The sequence below is a fragment of the Lepisosteus oculatus genome, chromosome 4 (assembly GCF_040954835.1).
Source record: "Lepisosteus oculatus isolate fLepOcu1 chromosome 4, fLepOcu1.hap2, whole genome shotgun sequence".
Lineage (NCBI taxonomy): Eukaryota > Metazoa > Chordata > Actinopteri > Semionotiformes > Lepisosteidae > Lepisosteus > Lepisosteus oculatus.
In genome coordinates, this window is record NC_090699.1 from 59771368 (window position 1) to 59784623 (window position 13256).

General features: G+C 36.6%; 1 protein-coding gene across 3 annotated transcripts in view; it reads right to left on the reverse strand.

Annotated features, from left to right (window-relative positions):
* Nucleotides 1–11343: 11343 nt before the first annotated feature.
* The window catches only part of lhfpl4a (LHFPL tetraspan subfamily member 4a), a 75576-nt gene continuing 73663 nt past the window's right edge, over nt 11344–13256 (reverse strand). For all 3 annotated transcript variants that reach the window (XM_015348364.2, XM_015348362.2, XM_015348365.2), the window contains one exon: nt 11344–11487. In XM_015348364.2, coding sequence (XP_015203850.1) covers nt 11434–11487 — 54 coding nt within the window. In that variant the 3' untranslated portion in view covers nt 11344–11433. The remainder of the gene's footprint in view (nt 11488–13256) is intronic.

Genomic DNA, 13256 nt, shown 5'->3' on the forward strand with positions numbered 1-13256 from the left:
TAAAAGCCAAACCAAGCACATTTATTTTGCTTGGCCTAAAGAGGAATTAGGAAAATGCTGCCAAAGTGAGTTCTCTTCAAGTTTCTTTGATAATTAGTGGCAATAGGTTTAACAAAGCAGAAGGGAGGTAGGGAGAGTGAGAGAACTTAGGGACATCAAACACAGAAAATAGAAACATGTAGCAGCATGCATTTTTCTTAGTGACATTATAAAAGCTGGAGTGAATGTCAGTGCCACATCAGATGGGTGACTGCAGAGTGATCGACATAGAAATTCAGCTTCATACTGGTCAAATTGCAAAATGTTACACGTAATGTTCCTAAACAGATTTTCAGCTCAGTTACTGATGTAAACTAAAAAAGAAAAGATTTTTGTACTCCAAAAATGAAATGAAGGTACCTGAGCAGATTATTTTCTGCCTGTGCTCGTCATACACTGTCTTTAACACCAGAGGGCAAACTCATTGAATAGATCAGAAAAGCAGAAACCTGTGTCTGCAGACTTAGTAGGTGAGTCTTGATACAGTTTGTATAAATTAATGTATACTAAGTAATAAATAGAACAATTATAGAACAGAATATTGTTTGGGCAATTGAGGGTCTCTATAGGATTGGTACATTAGACTGCATGAGCAGAAAGGCCTGTTGTCTTACAGTGTAGGATAGTTGTTAAACCTTTTGGTAACTGGCAGGACACAGGTTCGAGTCCCTATCACAGCCACTGCTGTTGCACCCCTGAGTGAGGTGCTTTACCGCAGTTGTTCCAGTCCACTCAGCTTTATAACTGGGGACATTGCTGGTGGGTGATCCCTGTGATTAACGTGCATTCCATCCTGGTGTGGAGGGAGTCAGATGATCTCTAGTTCTGTAAACAATATAGAAACCAGCAGGAACATCAGTGATTGTGATGTGGACTGTACCTGTTTTTTGACTGTATGTCCGGTATTTCTGTTATGATTTCTTATGCATTTTGCTTTTTGGTTGAACACTGAAGACAGCTGGTCAAATCAAATTTGCTGTACCAGACAACAGCCTTTATGTGCACTGTGTACGAAATACTTGAGCAATACAATATGGGGTTATCGTAATAAGAATATCATAATCAATAAACTGATGGATACTACATTGAGAACTTAGCTTTAACTATGCCCAATACATGATTGTACTTGCAGTTATGTGGTTCAAATCCTATAACATTCTTGATGCAGTTGTTGCAATGATTTGGAAAATTGTTAAAAAGATAATTCAATAATCTACCTCCTAAGTTTTCTTTTCCAAAATTGCAAAACATCATATTGTGAGTTTGAAACAGGCACCTGTTCTGTGTTTTTCAGTCAGCAATGGTGAAAATGGATACATACTGTACTTGTTCAATGTTCATTTTAATGATGGTAAAACTCTTTGTTAAAGAGTTAAATGCATTAGAAAATATACAACTGAATTTCCAATGTCTCATTGCTATTACTATTCATAGGCTGTTACATCCTCTCTTCTAGTAGCTCTTAAAGGCAATATAGCAAGCATTAAGCCTTTTTCAGACACAAACTATCAAGCTGATAAGATCCAAAATAAGCCTCCTGAGTTCCTGAGTGCCCTTTTAGTGGATGAACCCAGGCTGATGAGTATCAAGTGGCACCAGTTGAAGCTCAATTTGTAATCTGATCTAATGCATAAAGCATTTTACATTAACTTTATTGGATTTCCAGCAGGTTAACTATAGGATTTTCTTTTCTAGTGAGCAGCTATCAGATGTAGATAGTTATTCCCTACCAAATGTTTTTGAAGTGTTCAGTGACAGCTGACAAAACTCCCTGGTCCTAACCTCTGCTTTACCCATTTCTAATTTCATAATACAATGAAAACAGAAACCAAATCTTTATTCCATGGCCGAAACGTTGTGTTTTCTTTATTCTCTTTTCAGCATGGAATAAACCTATTACTTGTTCCTTCGCAGCCTACGCATGCTGATGCAGCTACCCACCTGAATTACATGATCCTCATCTACTGGATATCACAAAGTATTCTGGGTATTACAAAGGTGTAATTTGTCTGACCCAGTTAAAAAAGTTTCTGATGTCACTGCAATTGAATGACTTCTGTGATGTCACTGCAGTTCAATATATTTTATTATTAAAATCTCACTTATTTCACAACCTCTCTAGTACAAACGTATCTATGCAGAGAAGAATTCTTGAAAAATGTTAAGGTGCTGTATTCTTCTACAGTATAAATACATCTCAGGTTTCTGTAATTGGCTCAATGTTCTGTGGTCATTCTTCTGTGCATTTGAGTATCCTGAATTGCATCTGAATGTAAAAATAATTTAAAAAAAAGTGTATTTTGTTCCTCTCTTACAAAAGTTTGATAGATGTGCCACTATGTTTTAACCTTAATCTAAGGCATATTCTTTACAAAATAATTTTCTGCACCTATAATGTTACAGATTTAAAAAAATTGAAATCTATGCTCATTGTGTGCTTAACTAGAACAAAATTTAGAAAATAATATATCTGGAATATTCACTGCAGGGCTAGAGTGTGTTAGAGATTTCCACTGAAGGTGACATCACCTACTGTATATGAATGCATTCTCCATTGCAGGTGAACCAGTCTTTTGGCATATCAGAGTTTGCACTGTCTAGGCAGTGCAGATGCATCGTGCGTGCTGTGAGACTGCTCTGTGCTGTAGTAGAATTACTTTTTGACAATCCCCTGTGATTCTACATGATTCATTTTTGTTGTTTCAAGTTTATTTATTCAGTTTATGACTTATGGTGTATCCTTGGGTAGATTTTCTCTGCTTTGCCACCAGTAGTACAAGCAATTTCATAAATATCTCCTTTTGTTTAAGACATTTAAGACTGGTAGAGAGATCCTATGATTTATACCAGATCTCCCTTTCCTTCACAAATACCTTCTGTGATAAGCTGCTTGAAAATGCAATAGGTAGTTTTGAGATTTAGAGAGAATACAATTCACTGCAGATTAGATGGATATAGTAGCTATGACATGTGCAATATCCAGCAATAAAATCTTATATCATCGATACTCACTCTTGATCCTGGAGCCACAGCCTGGCAAACTTTGTAGTGGGCCAGACATTCTCATTAGCTAAAGACTTGTCATCAGTGGAAATTTGTACGAATGAAGTCAACAAATGATTCAATAAAGTCATTAAGGAGTCAGGTGGAATGAAAATAAAACTTTTTGTAGCTGCCCAGGATAAGAAAGGAGTATCACCAGACAAGGTCTTTACAGCCCCAGAAATGACCGTAAGTAAGACAGGGAGCTAAAAGAGCTTATTGAAAATTATATATGGAACATTGTTTATTAAGTTACTGTACACATAGCGATTTTCAAAAACACATTCAGGTTTAGAGGGCTTCTCATTCTATTTGTAAATTAATTCTATTAATCAGAACTCCTGGCCCTATACACTTGACAGGAATAGGGGAAAGGTATATACAGCATAATAACCTTTTTTTTATATTTCTAATAAAAGTTCACTGACAATAGTAGAAATACACAATTCATTTTTAAATTCATTTGACTCAGTTTTATTAACTTAAACCCATTTAGCTCGGGTGCATTAGAGCAAACTTTTTTTATTGTTTTAAAGGACATTCTATATGAACCTCATTCATTTTTCATGTTGAGCAATTGAACTAATTTAACTAAAGCGGTTTTCAGGGTATGTCACTTTTATTCCTAAGCTTTTTGGGCCTAAAAATCCTGCAAATAGACTCCCTTGAGGATTTTTTTTTAATTTTAAAATTCCTGTTTTATATTAGGGACAATGAAAGCCATTTATCGTATGATTTTAAGCGTGCAAAGCCTTCATCAATGTGATTATGGAAAATGGTTTAATTGAAACACTGACTTCAGTGTTTCTTTGTTTTCACTTCCATTCCTTTTTGAATGCTTGTTTTTTGTCTCTGTGACTGGCTCCAACAAGTTAAGTTTCAGTTTTATTTTACTTTTAAAATACAGCATGTATTTGATGTGAATAAAGATGTATGTCACATTTGACCTTTTGGTGGTACACTCATATAAACATTCCCACTTCAAAGCAATAAAATAAATACAGCAAACTGACATAAAAACATTTAAACATGAATATTTTACATATAGATAGTACAGAAAAAAATTAAAAAATCCACAGATACCAGTTGTGTTCATCAAATTCATTTGGCACAGTTTTAAAAACAGCATATTGACATTTGGCAACACTTAAATTAAAGAAAAGAAGAAATAAGGATCTCTCAAGATGGGACAATAAATGTGGATGCTTCTGGAGTATAGTGATCTGCAACTTTGCAAGACGTAGCAGAGACCCTTGGAAACAGAAATGTTTTAGACCTAATATTTCACAGAGACAACTTCAGTGTAAAAATGCACTGCAAGGACAGTTTTATAGACGTTCAGAAGTATTTTTTTATACTGGCATAGTTTTTTTTTCTCCCTTTTGGCACTTACTGTTAGACTTCAACTGCAGTCCTTTGGCAAAAAAAAACAACAGAATTCTGATGCAAGTATTGGTCTCTTTCAGTGCATGAATTTGTATGAAATTGTATTTTCAAAAACGTAGACTGGGTTTGAGAAAAATCTTTAATGGTTTAGGGAAATGTGCTCATTAATCCGCTTGGGTGACATTTAAATTATTTATAATATGCATTTCTATAATCTCCAATGGCAGACCCTTTACCTAATGCTTCTTGGTGGTAAGATCTGAGGGTCTAAGAATAGCTGGATTTTATTGGCACACAAAGATTGGTATAAAATAATCAGTTGAATGAACATGCTGGGAAAATGTGCACATGTCTCAAGTCGATTGGTGTGCGTCAACACATCCATAACGCCAACAGAGTTTTCAGTTTTGCTTTTGAAAAACAAACCCATGTGATTACATGGTTGTGGTGCTCCTAAAATGAGTCATCAGCTGTCTGACAAAGCTTACTTCAACTCCATCTAGATAGTGACACATCATCTGGCAAGTGGGAAGGATTCAGACACAAATTTGAAGTACTATATTTTCTGCACCTGTTAGGTGCCTGGTATTGACTGAATGCATGTTCTTAAACACCGAAGGAGTTTTGCTTTGTCTGTTTGTGTTGTTTTCACTTGAGGTGGTTGTGCAGTGAAGCTTATTACAATTACAAATGTGCATTCTTCTTCTGACAAGTCTACTTCTCTACTAATGAATCATTATTATTGCTTTTTTATTAAAAAAAATATACTAAACTTTTTAAGATTTTCAAAATCTGAAGTTACATCCAAATTTTGGAACTCATCTCCTGTTATTTTATACAATAAATAAACGAATGAGTGAATAACCATTTGTGTGGTGAAATCCTAATTGATCCTGTGATTAAAAGGAATACTGTAGAATGCACAATATGGCAAATTCAGGGACTTCATCTTATTTCAGACTTCATTTGCCTGCTAAGGCATCCTGATACACCACACTAGAGAATGCAACATTTAGCAAATGACATATCATTAGAAAAAAGCAAATTCAGTCAATATCGCATAATAAATTGACCTTTAGCATTTAATTCTGCAGATCGACATCTTTCCAATTCTGTAATTGTAGGACTCATTAGAGGGGGGTGGGGTGATGTTCAGGAGGATTTGTGCAATGTGGCCTTGGTATCAGTCAAAGTCCCTTCCATAGTTATCAACTGGAAGATTTGAATGCAATCATCCCAGAATAATTGGTTATCGGTTAACCAGTTGATTGCTTTTCTTTGTGAACAGTAAGCTGGAGAAAATGAAGCCGTTTTGCCATGTGTGTGTAGCTCGTGCACCTCTTCCCTAGATGGAATTTGATTGTCATCTCTCAGGTATCTCCCAGCCAGAGACTCACTGCCCACGCAACAAAATAAACTCACTGAAGACGTGTCAGGCACCCCAGCATGTTTGGAATACTTTTCAAGCTCCAGAGAGTTATGCCACCATAACAGGCTCATAATACATAAAATGAGCCCTGTTGCACAAGCAACCTGGAACAACGTTGTTTTATTCTCTTTATTGATGAATTTGCTAAGGAAAAGTCATGCTGTACATACATACATATATATATATGTATGTACAGCAACAATCATTAAAATATTCCAATATGTGGTTTCTGAAAGATATGCCCCAAATTTTGATTCTGTGAACAGTCACTTTCACATAGGGTGGCTTGATGGTAATTTCCTTGGCAATGAGGAATCTGCAGAATGGAAGTGGCTGACATTAAATGTATCTCAGATGCCCTGGGCAGCCTTCAACCTTCACCCTCCCTCACATATTACACATATGGTCTCTACCCTGAGAGAACAGTGGAGGAGAACCTTATCAGCCCCTTGGCAGGGAACGTGTCTCCTATTATTACTGGCCTTGCACTACAGTTCACCTTTCCTACATAGCGCATTACGAACAGAGGTTTTATATCAGCAGGTTTCACAAGATTGCAGTTCTCTACTGACGCTTGTTTGGCAGGCTTTATTTCTTAATTTAGTCAGTACACTGAATGTCTGGTTTAAAAAGGCTCTAGATAAAGGGCAGTAGTCCGTTATCTCCAATAGTATGTTTGCAGACTCGTGCTGAAATAAATACAAAAAAGAATGATTTGTAAAATCAAAAATAAAAGCTAACGTCTAATACGATAAAGAAATTCCAGCTTTATTCTCCCTGCATACTCTTTGCATTTCTCTGAGTATTCTGTGTACGTTCGTCCCACTTTGTGCCCTATTCCATGGGGACTGGCTCCTCATTGCCTCAACCTCAACCCCTATCAATAATTAGTGTCTTTCTGGTGATGGATGGATGTTTGTGCATTCTGTAGGGGCTCCTTTTTCTGTGGACTGGTTAAATAAACAGTTTTGTAGTACCGTGAATTGTAATGAGAAACGTTTTGAATAATTGTTTTGAACAATTAGAATAATTTTCCAGTTAACGTGGACAAATGTGTGAATATATACATTTAACAAGATGCAAATACTTCTGTGAGTCACCTCATGCCTATCACAGATTTCACCACAACAACGTGATAGGCTGTCTTCTCGGGAAATTATCATTGTAATTTGTTGAAAATCCCTGCACTCAAGAAGCAACAGATTTTAAAAAAACAGTCACACTGAGTGATGTGTCCCACAGCATTTTGTTCATTAGGCCAGACAGCTGAATCTTCAGTTTAAGAATTATAATCCAGAGAACCTTACACCAGTTGATGGTACAAATCAATTCAATAAACAATTTAAACAATTCATTCCTAAAAGCACGCCGTACAAGCCCTGTTTTTGTGGCCTTATGGAGAAAATCCTTCTCCTGTTTATTCAAACATATGAGGAAAAAGTCATTTTCTTTACTCAGATCCTTGGGGAATATCATGATCTGAGGGTTGTGCTTTTGTATAACCCAAGCAGCACCCTCACCAATGAGCTCTGTTTGTAAGGTTTCACAGAATGCAGAAGGAAGATTCAGCAAAAAAATGAAGATTTTACCCGAAGGGGTGGGTCACTCTTTTTTGGGGGAAAATCAAATAAGAAAATTTCAATGCAAGCACAAAACCTGAAACCCCCCCAAAACAGCTGAGAAATAAACATAACTGACTGCCTCTTTGTTGTCTTCAAAATGTCTTCAGCTTGGAGTCTTGATAGGTTTGAGGGTTATGTGAAGAATGTTTTGCACTACCTATTATATTGTACAACTCTCAGTCCTTCTGAAGTCAAGTGTCCACTCAAAAGTGTAATGGCTGAGAAACAAGTAGTAATTGCAGACATGAATGTCTCTTTGAAGTAACTATGGGAAACATCGGTTTGCATTTACAGGTTCTCACTAATGATAATTGATAGGAGGAGATACAAATCTTCTCGGGTAAACAGTAAGTCGAAGCTTCATGATACATGACTTTTCTATGTACATAACTTCTTCACAGGTCCTCTCTTGCCCTCCTGGTTGTAACATGATGTGCCCCCCATAGCTTCCTCCATCAACTCCTCTTCCTCATTGATATGCTACAGCTCAAGTCAACAGTAGCCCCTAGACCTGCAATGTGTAAAAACGACTCGAGATTGAGTAGGGATTTGGGAGAAAAAGCACCATTTAGAGGAGTTTACCTTCTTAAGAGGCAGCTTGGCACGCATTTCATGATTCATTTTTTCTTTAGATGGGCAGAGGACCAGCAACCCAGGGCAGGATTTCAAGTGGTAGCTACCAGGAAAGCACTCTTGCGAGGTACAAACCTTATTGTTCATGAAAGAACAACCACTAATCGAGAGTAGCTTGACAGCACTGGAGTGTGACATTGCTAACATATCCACACTGGCATTACAGCAATGATGAGAATGAAAATTTAAGTCTTTCATAGGAGCTGGAGGTGGGTAAATGAGGATTTGATGACTGTGTTATATGGCCCAAGGTAGGTAGCCCACAATCTGAATCCAGCCAAATCCTATAAAACTAAACCATTTCTTTAGAAGAAAACAAAAAAATACTTCAATCAAAATTGCTCGTTATCTGAGGAATATATTCGGTGACTATGGAGGAAAAACAATATTGTCATTTCGTCTCATCTTAACGCTAAAGTTAAGGCAGTGTTTTTAAACTAGCTTACAAAAACAAAAATTGGGAATATACTCTTGCTGATATTATTTTTCACGTTTAGATTCTGCTGCTGAATAGCAGTCCCATACCTTCACAGGGAATCCATTAGAGATAGACCCTGAACTCTGAAGGACACAAGTCAAAGGCAATACAAGAAACACCATGAATAATGTATTTTGTAAACCTATTGCTAATTTTTGGAGCACTGCATAAACATTTCAGTTGTGAACTGATTTATTTGTAGTCAATAAATTCAATGTTCATTTGTCTCCAATGATTTTTGTATGATCGTTCATAACACATATTTCAGTTTAACAATGAGTTCAGGCTCAAATTTAAACAAGTAATACGACTTTGTGTACTTCATGGTACGTTTGTACAAGTCCGATATAAATTGCATAAAATATTCACTGCTCACCATCACATAAAAAGACAGAAGAAATTCTTCTGCCATTCTCAGAAAATAACACAGATTTGTAAGATTTGCTTGAGAACATGTCAGAGAATATGGTTTCTGCTTGACTGCTTGCAATATTTTTCATCATTACCAGCTACAAATGGATATCTGTCTTCCAGTACTCACAGGAAATTACATCCTACTTTGACACAAGCTCCTCATTGTGAATAACACCAACCACTGAGGTGAGAGCTGGAATAAATAAATTGTTCTAAACTTCTCTCACCTATGAGCTGGATTGATCCATAAAGAGCTTAAATCATTACAGGTATGATCAAGAAAAAATCTTGCTTTTTGTTTTTCATGCATTTTTCAAAGTCATCTTACATCCTAGTGCACGAGAGAGGACTTTGGCAGCAGCAAGGAACAGTGTTGATTCATGTCTCTCAAGTGAAAATGACTCCTGCATCAGAATCCTTGTAAAAGCTCATGCCTCTTAGCTCAATCTTGTATTTTGCTGCCTGCAAGCTGACTTGTTTGCAGTTGTTTAGAGATGTTATGGTATCTTAGGCAATGAGGTTCATAATACATTAATTCAGATATCTTAATTCAAAACAATAATATGAATATTTTATGAAGTACTATTAGGGTCTTTGTTTAAGTTTCTAAAACAGCTTATCCACTGGAATAATCAGTAATTGTCAAAATATGGCGTTACAGCTACATTATTCCAGTCTCTGAAAACAATGCAAAAAATGACAAGGGTCAATAAGTTGCAAAGGAGCCGGTAAAGGTTTATTCCATGCTGAAAATAAATGAGACAAAGTTTCGGCTATGGAGCCTTCTTCGGGTGTGTCACCACATCACACAGCTGAAATGTTGTGCCTCTTTTCTTATCAGCATGGAATAAACTTTTACCTCTTCCTTTGAAGCCTACGCATGCTGATGCAGCTACCTACTTGAACTGAGTCAATAGATCTGTTTCGTATGCAACTGCTAACTAAGAGGCATATCAAAGATACCTATGAGCAGGAAATTTGAATAGTACAAGAAACCTTGTTAGAAGGTTTAGAAGATTCTGGCTTTATTTAACATATTTTTGAATGTATAGACTTCAAGACAAAATGTTTCCAGGATGCACCTTAAAAATTAATTTGGTGCTCCATGTAACATGTTATAATGCAAATGATGTCTGAAATTTGGTGAAAAGATTATTGACTGCACAAATATACAGTGTGGGTCAGAGATATACATAAAGCTCATTGAGAACAGGCTGTCTTTGCAATATTTAAAACAATACCTCTTATTTTTTTAGGAGGATGCTAAGCCCAATGGAAGCTAAACTGCTCAGTAATTTCAATGAATGCATAGGGGAGAAGTTTTGAAAATGCACTATCACTGACAATGTTAACAGCCAGTGCGTCTACACAAATGACAAGTGACATCCAGCGCGAGCAGCACTTAGACATTATTACTCTCAGGACAGGCATAGGCTTAGTGCTCTGTCTGCAAGATCAGATCTCTCTTGTAAAAACTATTTGCAGCATGCAGGGCTTTTCTGCCAAATGGTAGAATAAATGTATAAAAAGAGCCTTTATTGTTAAAAGGCTTAAGCCATCATCTCCATCCTCCCCCCCCAAAAAAAAACAATAGGTAAGCTGAGTTGTTAGATCCTGTTATTCAGGTAAATACCCTGAACTGATGTAATTGTAATTAAGCAGAACCTAAGCTGGTTAATATAGTTCTAATATATTAACTGCCTCCTGAGAATTCTGGAGCACACGTTCTATAAAAAGGTCAATGACGTCTTGACTTGAAATAATAATAAAAAAACTAAAAACACTTGAAAAGCCTGGTCTGGATCACTTGGCCTCACCACACTGGTAAATTGCCAAGGGGCAGGAGGAGGGGGCATTTAGAGTTTTCAGTTCTTACCCTGTTTCTTGAGAAGATTTACAACAACTTTTGTTTTCTTCAGTAAATCTGAAAGCAAATCGATTTACAAGTACAAATAGGAAACTTTAATATCTGTCTTAATAAAAGAACAGAGTCTCATAAACTACACTGTGCTGTACAAAATATTTTTTTTCTTCCAAGTAGCACCTGAGTGCCCGTGAAGTGTCTTTTGCTTTGTGTGAACATTATAGTTACACGACTAATAAGGTTCAGTTTGAAGCTGGAAATTAAATCTGAAAAATAAATAAATATCAGAGAGCACTGCTGTTGCAAGGAAGCATTTTTTCCCAGAGGTGTTGATTTTGTAAAGCTGAAGTGGATGTTCCAACACATGATATTTTGTTTCATTTTTTTTTTCATTCCAGTTCTATTATACAAACTGCATAAAGCATGGAATCCAAGCTGAGGTTCGATGTTTTAATCCTGAAGAGACGAGACGAGGGTAAAAAAGCGCAGAGATGAATGGTGGAAGAAGAGATGAAGAGGGACCTGTTCAGTGAAACCGATGCACTCCAAACCGTGTGTCTCTGCAGTCCTGGACCTCAATCTGACAAGACAGGAGAAAGAAGAAACATAAGAGTGATCAAGAGCTTAAAACGAAACTTTTAAAACAAGCTTTTAATCCTTTTTCCATTTGATCCATTTCCTCACTTCTGCATGACTGAAACAAGTTGAGATCCTTTAGTTTTTTTAGAAAATGGAGATGGGAAGTACAGTACCAGTGGGAATGCAGCCTAGAGTCCATCACGTGTTACAGAATTACAAGCTGACAACATTATTTATCACTTTGGCCAACATCTTTATCCAGAATGAATTTACTATTCATAAAAATGCAGTACAAGCAACAGTACAAACTAAATGTGGTGGATTCAAATGCAACATATTTGATCTTGAACATACAGCAGAATAGCAAATTAATCAAAAATATATTTAAATACTGTACTGTGTGCATGTGTGATATACAGTATAAAATACATATATTAGGCATATACTTTAAATACGATGTTCCAATGTTCAATACATACAGTAACAACAGATCCTATGCAGTGCATGTATTGGTACATAACTGAGGATATAACCTGAGTACAAAACAAGTTTGCACATAGTCCTTAAACATGGTTAGACAAGTATCCCACCATAATGCATAGCACTACAACCATAGCAGAACACATTTGTATCAATCTAATGTGTCCTAGACATCACAGCTTTCTGCACTTCACTGTCAAATGCATTTCATATGTTGGACAAGGGACTGAAGATCTGGAAATCAGTGGCTTCAATGTCACGGCTGTAGGGGTGTTGTCTAGGACTTCCCACCAATAAAGCCATAAAACTCTTAAAAGCAGCTGGCAGTGTGTGGACTATTGTTATCTTGTTATCAGGATGAGCAGGATGGTGGCTTAATGCATCAACCTAGGCCAGTTTCTTATGATTGACCACCTGCAAGTAGTCCAGTACGTGACAATGATGTTCAGTGCTTGACCATGTTTACACATTGCCACCAATCTGTACACCGATACCCGGTATTTCCATGGACAGGTGGCATACGTCCATGAGCTCTTGATGAAACACACATTTTACAGGGCTCCAACGATTCAAATACACTAGGGCAGACGGTTTTCAACACAAGACTTTTGTGCAGTATATCTTAAAGACCTGAATATAATTGTACTTGCTATACTTGGGTTGCTGTCTGTGATGCACAGCTATTAAATTAAGTGGAGGGTTGCACCTTAAAAATGTTAAAAAAGACAGAAGATTAAAGCAGGAAATATAGCCAATAGTCTTGTGTGGCTCAGCCCCGCACAGGAAATCTTGTATAAATTGATTATTGAACCATCTGGGTCTGTATTGGGACATTTCATTTTTTGTTAAAAATCTCCTATGATGCACTGTTGAATGACCTGAACTGTAGTGACGTCATGTGTGAGCATTATATAATTAGAGCAGAAATGGAACAGCTGTCAGCATGGTGAAGACTATTTTAAGGTCGTGCTACTAGGTTTTCCATCTTGGGCAGGAAAGTAAAAATAGAGGGGAAACGTCTATATGCAGGCAATAAATAATTGCTGGCATGCTTTTAGCATCCCTCCCCCCAAAAAACAAAAGAGAAAATATATCTGGCTAAATTTAGTACATATTTAAATACAGACTGTAAAGAAAAAGTGTGTACAGTAAGTATACACTATGCTTAATGTGAGCCTCCACTGGATTTACAATATTGTTAATTTTTCATGCTACAATCAAAACTGAATAGAAATATCTATGTTTATACATTAATGTGTTTATTTTACAGAATGATAAATGGCTATTTCT